Source organism: Lactuca sativa, chromosome 7 (genome assembly GCF_002870075.4).
Source record: "Lactuca sativa cultivar Salinas chromosome 7, Lsat_Salinas_v11, whole genome shotgun sequence".
In the NCBI taxonomy this organism is placed as follows: Eukaryota; Viridiplantae; Streptophyta; class Magnoliopsida; order Asterales; family Asteraceae; genus Lactuca; species Lactuca sativa.
The window spans coordinates 58,533,765-58,549,675 of NC_056629.2; the positions used below are offsets into that span (position 1 = coordinate 58,533,765).

At 35.5% G+C, this 15,911-nt stretch overlaps 1 protein-coding gene across 1 annotated transcript; it reads right to left on the minus strand.

Moving 5' to 3' along the window:
• Positions 1–1,354: 1,354 nt before the first annotated feature.
• On the minus strand, positions 1,355–2,395 carry LOC111883787 (uncharacterized). Its single transcript, XM_023880104.2, has one exon. The coding sequence runs from the start codon at positions 2,393–2,395 to the stop codon at positions 1,355–1,357; it is 1,041 nt and encodes a 346-aa protein (XP_023735872.2).
• Positions 2,396–15,911: the final 13,516 nt, after the last annotated feature.

Below are 15,911 nucleotides of genomic sequence, written 5' to 3' on the forward strand. Positions count from 1 at the left end.
CTTCTCCAAAAATTTGTACAGTTTTGCTCAAAAATGATATTTTTTCTTCCCTTGGCTGTGTATACATCCCTTTTTTCTTTGGGGAGCACCAATCATATCACAGAGAATGTCAGCATGAAACTGATGGGTTTGATTGAGCAAACGGAAAGTCAGGAGATGAGTTTGATAGTCAAAGGTAATGGAAGACAAAAGTTCCAACATCGGTGTTTGGTAACTAACTGCATGAAGATTCAAAAGGCCCTCCCATCCTATGTTTTTAAAGAGCTTGTGGACACCCTTATAGATATGTAAATCTTTGAGGGCTTGGATGTCCACAAATTTTTGAGCACCCATTGTTCTTGTAACAAGATTTGCATACAATATCTCCTGTCTATTAGTCTAAAAAATTAGACCAAATTCATAAGGGTTGTCCATGGGGTGTGGGTCTTGTTGATCCTATGAAGTTCCAATTCTAGGTCTTTTACCCCGGGAAGCCATTACCCAAATGAATCAACAAAGAGTTGCACACAATTAAGACAATTGAAGCACAAGAACTAGCAAGTTTCACCAAAAAGAACCCAAAAAAGGAATGTGGTTCTATCTAAATGCACAAAGTAAGAGTTTGGAACAATTATACCAAATTGTGCTTGATAATGGTGGTAAGATGATATCCAATGCTTCCCCAAGCTATCCCCAAGCTTATCCTACAAGAAATTTCAAGCATTAGGTCGAAATTTTGAAGTTCAAAAATTCTAGGGTTTTGCTCAAAAACCCCAAAATCTGCCATGAGAGGTTGAAATAGATGTGAAAGATAAAGAAGACGAAGAAAAGAGAAGAATTTCATACCTTGGAGCTTGATTTTTTTTTGCAAAATTGAGGAAGATTGAGTATTTGGAAGGGTTTTTTCGAAGGGAGCAGTAGGGAGAGAAGGAATCGCAGGTATTGAGAGAAGAATGAGTTAGAAAAATCGAGATTTGACCTTAAAATCGTTCAGCCCTGTTTTTGCGTTTACACGGCACGTGTAAATTAAAGGAGAGAATTTACACGGCCGTGTAAATCCCTGAATCAGATATACAACGTTTAATCATTTACACGTCCCGTGTAAATGGAAGGCATAAGTTTACACGGCCGTGTAAACTTCTGAAAAGGCCAAAAAATTTGATTTTTTTCAGTTTTTGAAATTGCAACCCGCTAAACCTCTACTGCCCGAAAAATGATTTTAACCTTCTTTTAGCATGAAAAACAACTTGGAAGTTTGAAAACAAAGAAAATACAACAAAAATATATGAAATGACAAAAATACCCCCGAGTTGCCTCCCGGTTGGCCGCCCCTTTTTAATGTCGTTGGCTCGACTTTTCCCCAACTATTTGTGCTTCATTCTGGGTACGTGGGCCTCTCTAACATATCATCACTCCTCACATGCTTCTTTTTTGCTTCATGCACATTGAAGTTGATAAGTTCACCATCAAATTCCATACTCAAAGTTCCATTGTAGACATCGATTTTTGTTTTAGAAGTTTTAAGAAAAGGTCTACCCAAAAGTATGGAACTTGAACTTGGAGAGTCATCATCTCCAATATCTAAGACATAAAAATCAGCCGGGAAGACAAATTCATCGACTTGCACTAACACGTCCTCTAATACTCCCTTTGGGTGTACCAAAGACCGGCCAGCAAGTTGGATGATCACACCGGTTTTGCTCAATGTTCCTACACCAATTGATTTGAAAAGAGAATATGGTAGGACATTTACGGATGCACCTAGATCAAGCATAGCTCGGTGTACATAAAGATGTCCCAACTTGCAAGGCACGGTAAAGACACCGGGATCCTTGCACTTCGGGGGCATCCTCTTTTGCAAAACTACGGATACATGCTCCCCAACCGTTACGACTTGATTTCCTTTTAATTTCTTTTTAGATACACAAAGATCCTTAAGGAACCTTGCGTATCTAGGTACCTGCTTGATGACCTCGAGGAGTGGAATATTGATTTGAACTCTCTTGAACATCTGCATGATCTCATTCTCTTCCCGTTCTTTCTTCGTGCTCTTTAATCTTTCGGGAAATGGAGCAGGTGTGGCTTTAGACTCAGTGATGAAGGGCTTCTTTTCAATTGTTTTCTCTTCCTCCTTCTTTTCTTTGGTCGTCTCTTCAACTACTATTTCTTCTTCCTTTTGATCAAACGACAATTTTGGACCATCATAACTCTTCCCGCTTCTCAATGTGATGGCACATACATTGTGCCTTGGGTTTGCTTCAGTTTGGGCAGGCAACTTTCCTTGAGATTCTAGTTTGCTTACGGAAATAGCAAGCTGTGAAACTTGTTTCTCTAATTTCTTTATGCTTACTTTTGTCTCTTGTTGGAAAACTTGTGTACTAGTTGCCAAACTTTTCACTATTTCCTCTAAAGGCATACTTAATGAACCCGCTTGTTGAGGAGGGTGTTGTGGTTGCCTTGGCTGAAAGTTTTGTGGTGGAAAAGGTAGTCTTTGTTGGTATTGATGTGGTTGACTTGGTTGGTAGTTCCCTTGTTGATTTCCTCCCCAACCTTGATTGTTGTTCCATCTTTGATCACCTCGTGGCTGCTCATATCCCCTTTAACTAGATCCAAGAAAACCTACCATGGTTTTTGCTTCTTCATAATCTTCCTCTTGAAGTTGAAGGCACATGTCGGTTGGATGTCCAACTTGTGTACAAATACCACAAGGTCTAACTGTTGGTGGTTGCACGCCCTTGTCCTTTGCAAGCATCATTACTACCTTAGTCAACTCAGAAAGTTGACTTTCAATTTTTGGAGTAGAAATTTCTTTCACCCCCCTTGGTGCATCACTGTACCACTCTTCTTCTTGGACTGTATGCTTGGACTCTTCTACCATGTTTTTGATAAGAACTCTGATTTCTGTTGGAGTCTTATCAGCTATAGATCCACCACTTGATGCATTGAGTAATCTCCTATCCCAAGATGACATTCCTTCACAAAAATACTGCAGCAACTGATATTCTGTAATCCCATGTTGTAGACATCTTGAGCATAATTTCTTGAACCGTTCCTAATAAGTATGCAAGGCTTTTCTCTTTTGTTGCTTGATACCAATTATCTCTCTAAGTAAAGCTGAAGCTCTCATTTCTGGAAAATATTTATCCAGAAACATCCTTGCAAGTTCATTCCATGTTGTGACTGACCACGGTGGTAAGTCATACAACCACTCCTTGGCTGAATCTTGTAAAGCAAAGGGGAATGCCCTTAACTTGATTTGATCTTCTGTGACTTCATGTGGCTTCATACCCACACAAACAACATGAAATTCCTTAAGGAATTTATGTGGGTCTTCATTCTCAAGACCACGGAATGAGGGTAACAAATGGATGAGTCCAGACTTGAGTTCAAAGTTGATTGCTGTAGGGTAATTTATGCACAAAGGTTGTTGGGTGACATCTTGAGTGGCCCATTGTCTAAAGGTTTGTTCAGGTGGTGGATGTGGAGGCTTTTGATTTCCTCCATGGTTGTCTGCCATAGTAGGAGTAGGTGAAGATGGTGGGGTGATACTTTTGGATGTTGGAGAGGATGTAGTTGATAGATTTGATGAAGAAGCTCCGGATTGTTGTTGTTTCTTTAAAAGTCTGGCTTGCTTCCTTCTTTGTTTAGCAGATTTTTCTATCTCCAAATCAACTGGTAAAGGTGTACCTGTGCGAAAAGATCTTAGCATAAACAATTAGTACCACCGTATCCCCGACAACGGCTCCAATTTGTTTAGTGGTCAAACCAACAAATGATGGGATAAAATAATATTAATAAAACTCAAATCACTGCTATTTCTAATACTAAAAATAGTATAGAGTAAGCAGGGTTGGTCCACAGGAATACATGACTTCTTATCTTGCCATATTTTCACACATAATACAAATAATATTAAAATGGGGGATTGTGTTTGAGCTTGAATTAAACTTCATAAATAAGAAAGATTAATAACAAACTCAATAAAAGAAGTACATTTCCGATTCTGACTCTTATACATGTATTATGTTGAAAGATGTAATATGATTATAACTCATGTTCAATCTAGGTTGGTAAGTTGGATATTAATAAACTCTAATATCCAAATTGGTAAAAGTATTTTATTCAAAACAAGCTCTTCAAATAAAACTTCATTTAATTGATTCAATTCAAATAAGCTCTTGCATCAAATCATTAAATGACATTAAGTTCTTGCACTAATTACCATCAATGTTTAACATTCCTCTTAAGCTAGGGAATATAAACATTTAATCTTTGATTACACTAATTTTGATCTAATTACAACCAAGTAAGTGTGTGTTACTAACATCAAATCATAAAACATATATGAATTTCATAATTTGATTAACTAGATTGACTAGAACCCTAATTCATTGATCAAGTGAAAAAGAGAACCAACCAAACACATAATTAAGATCAAATCAAAGATTACTAGATGTTAAACACAAGTCAAATTCAAGTTACAACCTAACAACACATACTTAAGAATTCAGATTCGGAAATGATAATTAAATCAACCACACATATCTAGGTTGAACTACAAAACAAACAAGTTTAAACTTCAAATTGACTTACAAAAAGGAAATTAAAGTGTTTCCAAGTGTTAATCTACTTGCAAAAGTTCTGAAAATCACCTTCCTTTCTCCCAAAATCCGACCTAACTCCTCACAAAACCGATTGTCTCAATTATAAGAAGACAAAACCACTTTAAAACTGCCGAGACGTTTACACGGCCCGTGTAAATTAAAGGGTGTCATTTACACGGCCGTGTAAACAATAGACGTAGAATGCTTAATCTTTCAAGTTCATCGAAGTAGACTGCCCTTGCATGTACGTTTACACGGCCCGTTTAAATAAAAGGGGAGCATTTACACGGCCGTGTAAACTTCTGAGAAGCCAAATTCTTCATTCTCTTTCTTCTGAGCTCCAAAACTTCTGTAACTCTGTCTCCAGTTCTTTTAAACTTCCTCCAGCGATTTCCAACCTTCAAAAAGTCCCTGAAATATCATAAAAGTGTGTGAATGGAATTGCATCATGAAAAATCCAGAAAAATATGCAAAATGCATGAGTTTAAACCTAAATGCAATGCACTTTTATGAACTAAAACTACAAAATGAATGCATGAAATGCACCTATACTATACCCATTCAATCGCTATTTTATAGGTAATTTCCTTAAACACTCCTTATAAACCAGCTTCGTGAATGAGGCCTACTAACAGTAAGACTAACTTTTACTCATACATATATATAATGTTAGAATTTTAATGTTATATATAGTATAGGGTGTATTTTACACTTTTAAAATACTAGGTGGTCAATTTTAACAATTATACTTATAATTCAATTAAATTGTGAACCAAAACTTTATGGATTTATTAAACCTCCTTTAATTATACTCCTTAATCAATTAATAAAACCATAAGGGTGTGATTTGAACTTTTTCAAAACAATACTAGGGTTTTAGAATTTAACATTCCTAAATTAAACTTTTAATCAACTTTTAAATTCCAAAACTTGAGGGAAAGTTTTGAAACATTTCAAAACATTAGGGATTAGAATTTAAATATTTCAAAATCAAACCTTTTAATCAAAATTTAAATTCCAAAACTTGAGGGCAAGTTTTGAAACTTTTCAAAACACAAGGATCAAATAGCAAATAACTTAAATTAAACAATTAATCTAATTATTATCTAATTTGACTTAAAATCAATTTCTTGCAAGATAAGTTACCCAATTAATACAAATAATCAAATTTTAATCAAATAAGGAAGTTATTATCTAATCAATTGGTAATTATCTTTTTTTTAATCAAGGATACACTCAAAATATGATTAAAATTCGAATTTTAATGACCCATAACAGTTAAGGCAAGTATCTTTGAGTAAAACAGCAAGAAATCCTGAAACTGCCTCCTTCTGACGCTCGAACTCGCCGAGTTCCTCTATGGACTCACTGAGTAGGAGCCAACTCGCCAAGTCCACATTGGAACTTGCCGAGTTCAGCAGGCAGGGGGGCCAAAAAACGATTTTATAGCTTGAACAAACATACAAGGCATCACTACAATAGAAACCAATCAAGGCTTTGATACCACTGGCAGGTTTTTGCCATAAGAATATCCTATGTGCTTATGCAAACCCTAATGCTTGGATCTAGGTTTCTCTATTTTACATGCAATTCATCCAAGACTTTAAACCCTAGATCTAGCATATGATAGTCAATATTAACATAACAATGAGTTTAAGATATTACCTTGATTGTTATGTAGCAATAACAATCTCAAATCCTCCTTGTAATGACTTTAGAAAGCTTAGAGTCACAGATATCACTCCTCTAATGGTTCACAAACACCAAGAGCAAGAGGATGAAGAACAAGGAGAGAGGAGGCTGCCCAAAATGTGTACAAACCCTAGAAGGAGTCTTCACCACGTTTTTGGGGCTTAAGGGCACTTTATATACATGTAGGCTATTAGGGTTTTGAACTAGGAAACCTTAAACTGACTGCTTAAGCCCTAAGCTGCCCATGGACCCTTCTTTAATAAGCCTTGGACGATTTCTAATTGGTTTCCCATAGAATTCGTCCAACCTTATATTATAAGGTAATCCATAGCCCAATTGCAATTATCTTATAATTACAATCCCAGTCCCTTAAGTTTAATTAATCTCTTTTAGCCACAAAATTAATTATCAATTAATTCTTGACTAATATTAATTAAACAATATGATTTCTCTTTTAATATATTATTCTCATAATATATTAATAAATCATAACTAATCCTCTCTCTCCATTATTCATCCTATCAAGTTACTTTGGTGAAGGCAACCCAAAAGGACCATGCACCATCGGGTCAAGTACATACCAAAATAGTTATGGACTTAGACACTAATCCAACAAAAAGTACCAATGACATTTGGCACCCGTCTCAATCCTTCACTTGACAAAGCAGCTGTGATTTAAAGAACTATCGAAGCATGATTGGAGCTTTATTGTATTTAACAACAAGTAGAACTGTCATAATTTTTGTTGGTTGTAATCGTGCTAGGTACTAAGCAAATCACAGAGAACCAGATCTGAATGTTGTCAAGAACATCTTTTAATCTCTACATCGAGCACCTTCTCTTGGATTATGGTATCCAATAGACACTAGATTATTTATTCAAGCATATTCTGTTGTTGATATTGGAGGCTGTTAATTGGATTGTAAAAGTACAACTAGAGGTTGTCAATTTCTTGATGAGAAGTTTGTTAGCTGGCAATAAAAGAAACATACCAATGTATGGATATCTACTGATGATGCTGAATATGTTGTTGTTGCTGCTTACACTTCACAAATTGTGAGGATACAAAGTCAAATCCGTGACTTTGCAATCAACCTGAAAAAATTCATTTATTTTGTGACTCATAAAGTGTTATATGTATTTGTCACAATCCAATACAACATTCAAAGACAAAGAAAATTGCACCTTTATATCACTTTACCAAAGATCATGTGTAACACTCCATTTTCGTCTTATAGTATAAACAACCAATTACGTAAATAGACATTATTAATAAAGGACTATTTAGGATAAATAGTCTGGACGAAAGTCATAGTAATTGTAAAAGCGAGAGTGTGCATATAGATAACATCCAAGCCTAACTTCATATGAGGAAGATATGATTTTTAGAAGTTTCAGCACAACAATATGCGACACAGAAATCGAAAGTGAAAACGGTTGATTGTTAGCCGAAAAAATCTAAATGAGAGTTGAAGATCTCGTAGATACAGTTTTGTCAACGTAAAGACAGTCGAGAACGGATGTTGTATGAAAGAGTTATGAATTTTATATGGACTTTAACAGTTTAAGCCTGTTAAAAATATAACTTTCAAAATAAGGTGTGAATTAGCTGAAGAAGTCTAAATGAAAGTTGTAGATCTCGTCGATCGCTACACATGGATATAAAGAACATCGAAGACAGATCTCATATGAAAGAAGTTATGAAATTTACAAAATTCACATTTCGTGTCACACGCATACGTGTAATGCACACTTCTAGAAGGTGACTATGTGGAGCAGTAGGAAATCGACACATGGTATCATTTCAGAGGAGAGATGTCTATGAGAGTGCATGACTCGCTTCCTCAAACAACTTGTCTATAAATACCCTCATTTTCCCCTCCCTTTCCACACCAAACTCTCTCACATATCTCTCTCTGGTCTGACTTTTGGAGTATTTCAGGAGTTTGAAGAACTCCACGTTAGTGAAACTCTAAGCCAGAGGATCGGGCAAATAGAAGTGCTCAATATCGAAGCACTTCCTTCGATCTTCCTAGTTTTCGCTAGAAACTCTCTGTAATTTAAGCTACACTTACTACGTCTTAAGTGCAACTTATATTTATATTAATAGTGGTTGTTATGAATGTATAAATAAGATTTATCAGTAATTCTAGTTATAATACTTATTGATGTACTTTAGGGAGAGGTGTCTAGAATGGCCATGTTGGCTTGGTTGATGGATTTCGAAAAGGCTATATGCTGAAATGGTCCTTCCTCTTAGTTATCCTACTAGGTTGATCCTTATTTGACAAAATTATCAGTATTCATTGGGATTAATGAAATATCTAGCTTTTATTACTAGATTATCATAGGGATTCATAATTTATAGTATTATAGGTAAATACTTGTTATACATGTTACCCGCGAGTTGGATCACTAGTAGGATCACCAAAGAGTTGTTAATCGTTTGAGAAATTGTCCACATGAGTTTTCTCAGTATATTTTATACTCTAGTATGTTTCCTCTATATGATAGGATATAGTTTCCCTATAATATGAAATTAGGCTAGTTCTGTTCTGTAGTGTTGTATTTAATGGGTTTTACATGTATTAACGCGGATAAATCCTTAACACTGAAGGGTACATGCAACCTAAAGATCTTAGTCATAACACTATTGATGTAACAATCTATTGAAAAACACAAACCCTAGGAAAAACCTAGATATTTCGAAAAATCAGAATGAAGGTTGGGGTTTACATACCTTGTTGATTGCTGTAGTAAACAATCAAGAATAATTTCTTCAATATCTTGGAAGCTAACACCACAATTGTCGTGCCTCTGATGATTCACACCCCACACTAGTAACAACAAGCTTTTAAGAGAGGAGAGAGGGGATCAATTTTTTTCTATGGCTCTTAGAAAAGAAGTGGCTGAAAATTGTATGTCAAGGGTAGTTTTTATAGTCCAACTAGGAAACCCTAATTTTAATATTAATTCAAATTGGTAATTATCCAACTTCCTGTTTATGTGCAAGGAATATTCCAGATGCCCAGAAATATCCTAGAAATTGTCCACCTCCTTCCAAGGAAGGTTCTAGAACCTCTCTTGTTCAAATATTGAACAATTGCACTTTAACCTTTACACTTCTAAATAATACAATTAATCCCAAAATTAGTTCTAGTTAATTTCTGACTAATTATCAATTAAATATTACTATTTTTTAAATAATATATTATTTTCATAATATATTAACAAATGTAAGTATTGGTATTTATTAATCATATAATAAATCAATAAATCAGTCTCTCTCTCTAAAAGTTATCCTATTCACTTACTAGGTTTGAGGGCAACGTAAAAGGACTTTGGTAACAGTTCAAGATTATACAAATTTAGTTATTGGGTTAGACACATAATCCAACAGTCTCCCACCTGGATAAGTCTAAAACTAAATTACTGGTACATCTTCTAAATTAAACAACAAATAGTGCTTCCATAGCAAATGTCGAACTCTAAACTAAACAAGCATTCGTCCTAAGATAAGTTATCCAATATTCCTCCATTCTACTAGATATCATACAGACATGAGACATGGATTAAAATCAATCTCATTGTCCGAAATTTTGTTTTCCAATTTCCTGATTTGTAATGACTACATAAAACTTCAAATTAAACACATCAATTGAGACATGGTTGGGCCCAACACTATAAGTAAACACCAAATCATCGAGGGGCCCAAAGATATTGCTTATCTTGTTGGGGGCAAAAAGAACTAATAAACTTCGACTTATATGCTTGTATCCTTTACTCACCAAATCATACATGATACTACGTTTTATAACATCATGTTACTGACATGTTTATGCAACACCAATGCACAACTAACTTGTAAATTACAACTCATATATCTCGGTTTTAAGAATATAAGATATGATCGTCTCATAATTAATCGTGATATAATCCATGAAGTAATTATATTTAGCGCAGGTTTATCCAATACTTGAATCTCCATTTCAAAATACTCATGAATGTTGTAGCAATGCAATAGCTATGTCTAACATCCTTAGATAGTCTACAATCCAATTTATGATAGTCTTAATTCACTACTTACTTCCAAAAGTATGAATGACTGTAGAATTTGAATAATTAAATTATTTGTTAACTAAAACCTGCAAAATGAAACACAAGAATAAATGATTGAGAAAGGCAGTAATCATACTCATAAATAATTTATATTATTTAATCACCAAAAGACAATTACATTTATTTTGTTACAAGGTTCAAACTAGTTATCTATCTACTAAAGCTAATGTCATCTCTCAATCCAATGCTCCTATCATGTTGTCTATTCTTAATCCTACACAGTCCCTTTTTTTATAGGATCTACATGATTGTCTTCTAACGAAACTCTCTTCACTATGAGATAACCTTCTTCAACTCGATGTCTGATATAATGTTAATTTCTGTCGATATGTCATAATCTATCATGATCTCTCTGTTCTTTGGTTAAAGCAATAACTCCTTCATTATTGCGGAAAAGTTATATCGGTTCTTGAATGGTTGGAACTAATCCAAGATCTTTGATGAAGTTCTTCAACCAAGTTGCTTCCTTTGATGCTTCACTTGCTGCTATGTACTCTAATTCATAAGAAGAATCAGCTACTGTGTCTTGCTTGGAAGTTTTCCAAGTAACTGCTTCTCTATTTAATGTATATACCTCGACAGATTGAGAACGAAAGTTGTCTCTATGTATTTGAAAGTTGGCATGACTATACGTTGTCACACTCAACGTATCACTACCACCAAAAACTGGAACCATGTCCTTTGTCCTTCACAAATACTTGAGAATGTTCTTAACTGTTGTCCAACGAGCTCTACCGGATTTTCATGATAACGATTGACCATGCTTAAAGCAAAGGACACATCAGGGTGAGTACATGTCATAGTATACATGATTAATCCTACATCCGAAGCATAAGGGACTCGACTCATATCAACTATCTCTTTATTCGTACTTGGGCTTTGAGTCTTACTCAGTTTGGCATTACTTTGAATGCGTAGCTCTCATTTCTTGGAATTTTCCATACTAGACTATTTTAGTACTTTTTCCAAGTATGTACTTTGACTAAGTCCAATTAGCCTGTTCTTTCGATCTCTCAAAATTCTTATCCCGAGAATATATGTTGCTTCTCCTAGATCCTTCATAGTGAAACACTTTCCAAGCAAAGATTTCATTTCTTCTAAGGTTGGAATGTCATTTTCCATGAGTAGTATGTCATCTACATACAATACTAGAAAATTTACTATACTCTCACTAGCTTTGACATACACACAAGACTCATCCTCACTTTTAGATAAACCAAAATCTTTGACTTTCTCATGGAAGTAAAGATTCCAGCTACGAGATGCTTGTTTTAATCCATAAAAGGATTTCTCAAGCTTACATACTCTATTGGGAAACTTTGCATCAACAAAACCCTCTGGCTTACTCATGTAAACATCTTCAGCCAACTTCCCACTAAGGAAAACAATTTTGACATCCATCTACCAAATTTCATAATCGTGAAAGGAAGTTATGACGAGCATTATCCTGATAGATTTAATCTTAGTCACTATTGACAAGGACTCATCATATTCAGTCCCTAGGATTTTAGTAAAGCACTTTGCAACCAGTCCTGCCTTGAATATGTGCACATTCCCATTCATGTCGATCTTGTTCTTGAAAATCCATGTGCAACCAACTATCTTTCGACTAGATTCTTGATCAACCAAATTCCAAACATGGTTGTCATACATGGACTTGATCTCGCTGTCCATCGCCTTTTCCATGTGGCTACCTCAGGGACTGCCATTGCTTCCTTGTAGTTAGTTGGCTCATCTCAATTTATTAGTGTATGATTACTGATAAAAGTATCACTTTCTTTAGTTATATGGAAACCATAAATCTGAGGTGGCATGCTAACTCTAGTGGAACGAAGAAGAGATAATGAAGTGTCAAATGGTTTAACGAGAGTCTCGTTCTCTGGTTGACCATTAGTTTCATCTAAGGTTCCTTTATTGGTTAGCTCTTGAATCTCTTCAATGTCAATTATACTCCAATTGTTCATTTTGCATATGAGCTGTCTCTCGCGAAAGACTCATCTTCATGCTACAAAGACCACATTTTCACTAAGTCTATAGAACAAATATCCAAAAGACTTTTGTGGGTAGCCAATGAAAATACATCTCTCACTACTAGCCTCTAGCTTTTCATGAGTCTCTCGTCTAACGAAAACTTCACAACCCCAGACTTTGATATGTGTGACTGAGGGAACTTTTCATGTCCACATCTCGTGAGGTGTTTTGGCAACCTTCTCGGTAGGGACAAAATTTAGGATGTAGGCGGTTGTCTCTAAGGCATACCCCTAGAAGGAATTTGGAAGAGTGGCTCGACTCATTATGGAACGAGCCATGTGCAACAAGGTTCGATTGCATCTCTCAACCACACCATTAAGTTGTGGTGCCCTAGGAGGAGTCAATGGTGAAACTATTCAACATTCCTTGAGGTATTCATGGAACTTGATACTAAGATACTCTCCTCCTATATCAGATCAGACCATATTTATCTTCATTCCTAATTTATTCTCGACTTCATGTTTAAACTCTTTTGAATATTTCAAAGGTTTTTTTTATTTATGTTTGATTAAGTAAATATAACAGTATATACTATAATCATCCGTAAATGTTACATAAAACTGATTAACATCTCTTATGGTAGATTTGAAGGGCCAACACACATATGTGTGTATGAGATCTAACAAATCTTCACCTCCTTAATAGGAGCTAATGAAATGTGATTTTTTCATCTTGCTCAAAATACAAGATTCACATTCATCATTTGGCCAAAGGTCAAATGATTCCAAGACTCCATCCTTTTGGAGTTAGGCGATGGGTTTCATGTTAATGTGCTTAATACAACAATGCACAAGCATGCCTTGTGTAAACCATTAGACGAATCAATGTGAAATATACTATTACCTAAGCTATCAACACAAGTCGCAGGTTCATACACAACATTACACGGTAAAGCTTCAAATACAAAAACACCATTTTTATAAACAAGAATTCAACCATTCAAATCACTAAACGAGTAGTGAAAACCTTGTCTAAACAGTGCATGAAATGAAATAATGTTTCATGACATTTATAACCAATAGCAACAATTTATCAAATCTAAACTAATTTCACTACTAAGCGTAAGTCGATAACTCCCAATCTTGGTCATAGGAGCATATCGCCTATTGCTCATGATCAGGTTCATCTTCCCATGATCCACCTCTTCACTTTCTCTTAGCCCTGTAATTCAAAAAAATGTAAAAACCGTTGGGTTAGGTGTCTAAGCCCATAACTATAATTGGTATGTACTTGACCCGATAGTAGCATGGTCCTTTTGGGTTTTCTTCACCATAGCAGTTTGATAGGATGAATTATGGTGAAAGAGGTTAATTGTGATATATTAGTATATTATAAGAATAATATATTCATTGCGAAAGTGTATTATTTAATTAGTATTGATCAAAAATTAATTTGGTGATCAAAAGAGACTGATTAAATTATGGGAACTGATGTTGCAATTATCTTATAGTTGCAAGTTGGGCTTATGGATCCCTAGGAAGGGGTGGACGAAATTCTATATGTAGCCCATTTAGATTTCGTCCAAATGTGGCCTTTTGGAAGGATCTACTGGACTGCTTAAGGCTTAAGCAATCAAATTAGGGTTTTTCCTGAAACCCTAGCAGCTCAACGATAAATACACCCCTGGCTCCTTGAAATCGGCCTATGCACTTAAGAAAGAAGCCTAGCTGATTTTTTGAGCCTCATCCTCTCTCCCATAATCTTCTAATTGCTACTTGGTGTTTGTGACACATTAGAGGTGCAAAAATTGAGGCATTAAACTCTTGAAGGTCAAGATCTACAAGCTACATGGAAAAGGTTTTCATATAACTTTGTTTTAGTTATAAATTTTGAAAATTGTATGCTAGATTAGGGTTTATGCTTTGGATAATAATTTGCATGTATAACTTTAGAAAAACCTAAATCCAAAGCATTAGGGTTGCATGTACATCATAGGAATATTATAATGTTCAAAACCCATTAAAAATCACATCCTGTATCAAGTACCCAAGAACGAGTAGATGGTGAGTTAGTATTTTGAATAATGTATATACTTGCTGACGATGGCTTCACCTTGCCATCCTTGATGTCTTGCATTTATTTGGGCAACTCCTTTTCCAATGGCCCTTTTCATTGCAATAGTAACAAGTGGCATCCTTGGGGTTACTAAAAATTGGAATGTCTGAGTTGGGACTCACCTTTGACCTATTGCTTGATGAACCTACATGGTCCTTGTTCTTCCAGTTAGCTTTGGGAGCAACCTTCCTTTTCTTCCCATTTCCTTTTTTAATGGCGAGAACGGAAACATTAGTAGAAGGGACCGAACTCTTTCCCTTCAGTCCTGACTCAACAGTATGTAGTAAGTTGTGGAGTTGGGCCAATGCATATTGTGTGTTGTTCAAATGATAAGCTAATATAAACTGATCATAACAACTTGGCAGGGAGTTTAAGACCATATCAATGGCCAAATCCTCATCAAAATGCACATTGAGCTTAACAAGGCGCTCGACGTATCTTTGCATTCTCTACACGTGGTTGTAGACACAAACACTCTCTTTCTCTCTCTCTCTATCTCTCTCTCTCTCTCTCTTTCTCTCTCTCTCTCTCTCTTGTCTTGCAAGCTATGAGGGAGTTGACCACTTAAAATTTCTCTTGACGAGCTCTCTGGTGGTTGTTTTACACAAAGTCATTGTTCATTTCAAATGGCCAGTAGTCCTCATAGAATCTCTGCAATTCAGGAGTCATTGTAGTGACCATGATGCAAGCAACTTTTGTTGCATCATCGTAGTGTTTCCTATAGGAGGCTAGTTGTTCAGGAGTTGTAGTGGCTTCATCGACTTCAACAAGTTTTTCTTCAAGGACATATTCTTTTCCCATGAATCGAGGAGCCACCCTGATGTTGTGCATCTGATTGGATCCATCAAAGGTCACATTGGACACGATAGAGAGTAGGGAGAAACGTGAGTGGTGGGTAGACGACAATGGAGCAGAAGCATCAACATGCATAGACATCTATAGAGAAAAAGAATAGTTTTAGTTACATGACAATTATCCTTAAAATGTTAACCCATAATAAATGATTAAGGCTAGGATCCAAAATAACAATTCATAATTTATAAGAGGGATGTCGTAATATTATTGTGAATTTATTAAGGTAGGTACAAGAAATTTACCAATTACGAACTATGAAATTCCTAGATCTTTTGAGATTCATTGAATCTATCAATGACATGTTTAATCTTAAATTATGCTCTTCTATTTGTGGCTGGGATCCGTGGATCACAAAAAAGATGTGAATAAGCATACAAATATGCTTGACACTCTCGATGCCATTTGTCATCTCATATTAATGTGCCGGTTAACCACACGGGCTCCATTAATCAATGATAATTTTCAAGATACCCATTATTACTCTTTATAGTAAATATCATTGTGCCGGTTAACCACACACGCTCCACTATTTACTATAAAGTATAATGTTCAATTTTATGGATTAGCATACTTTTC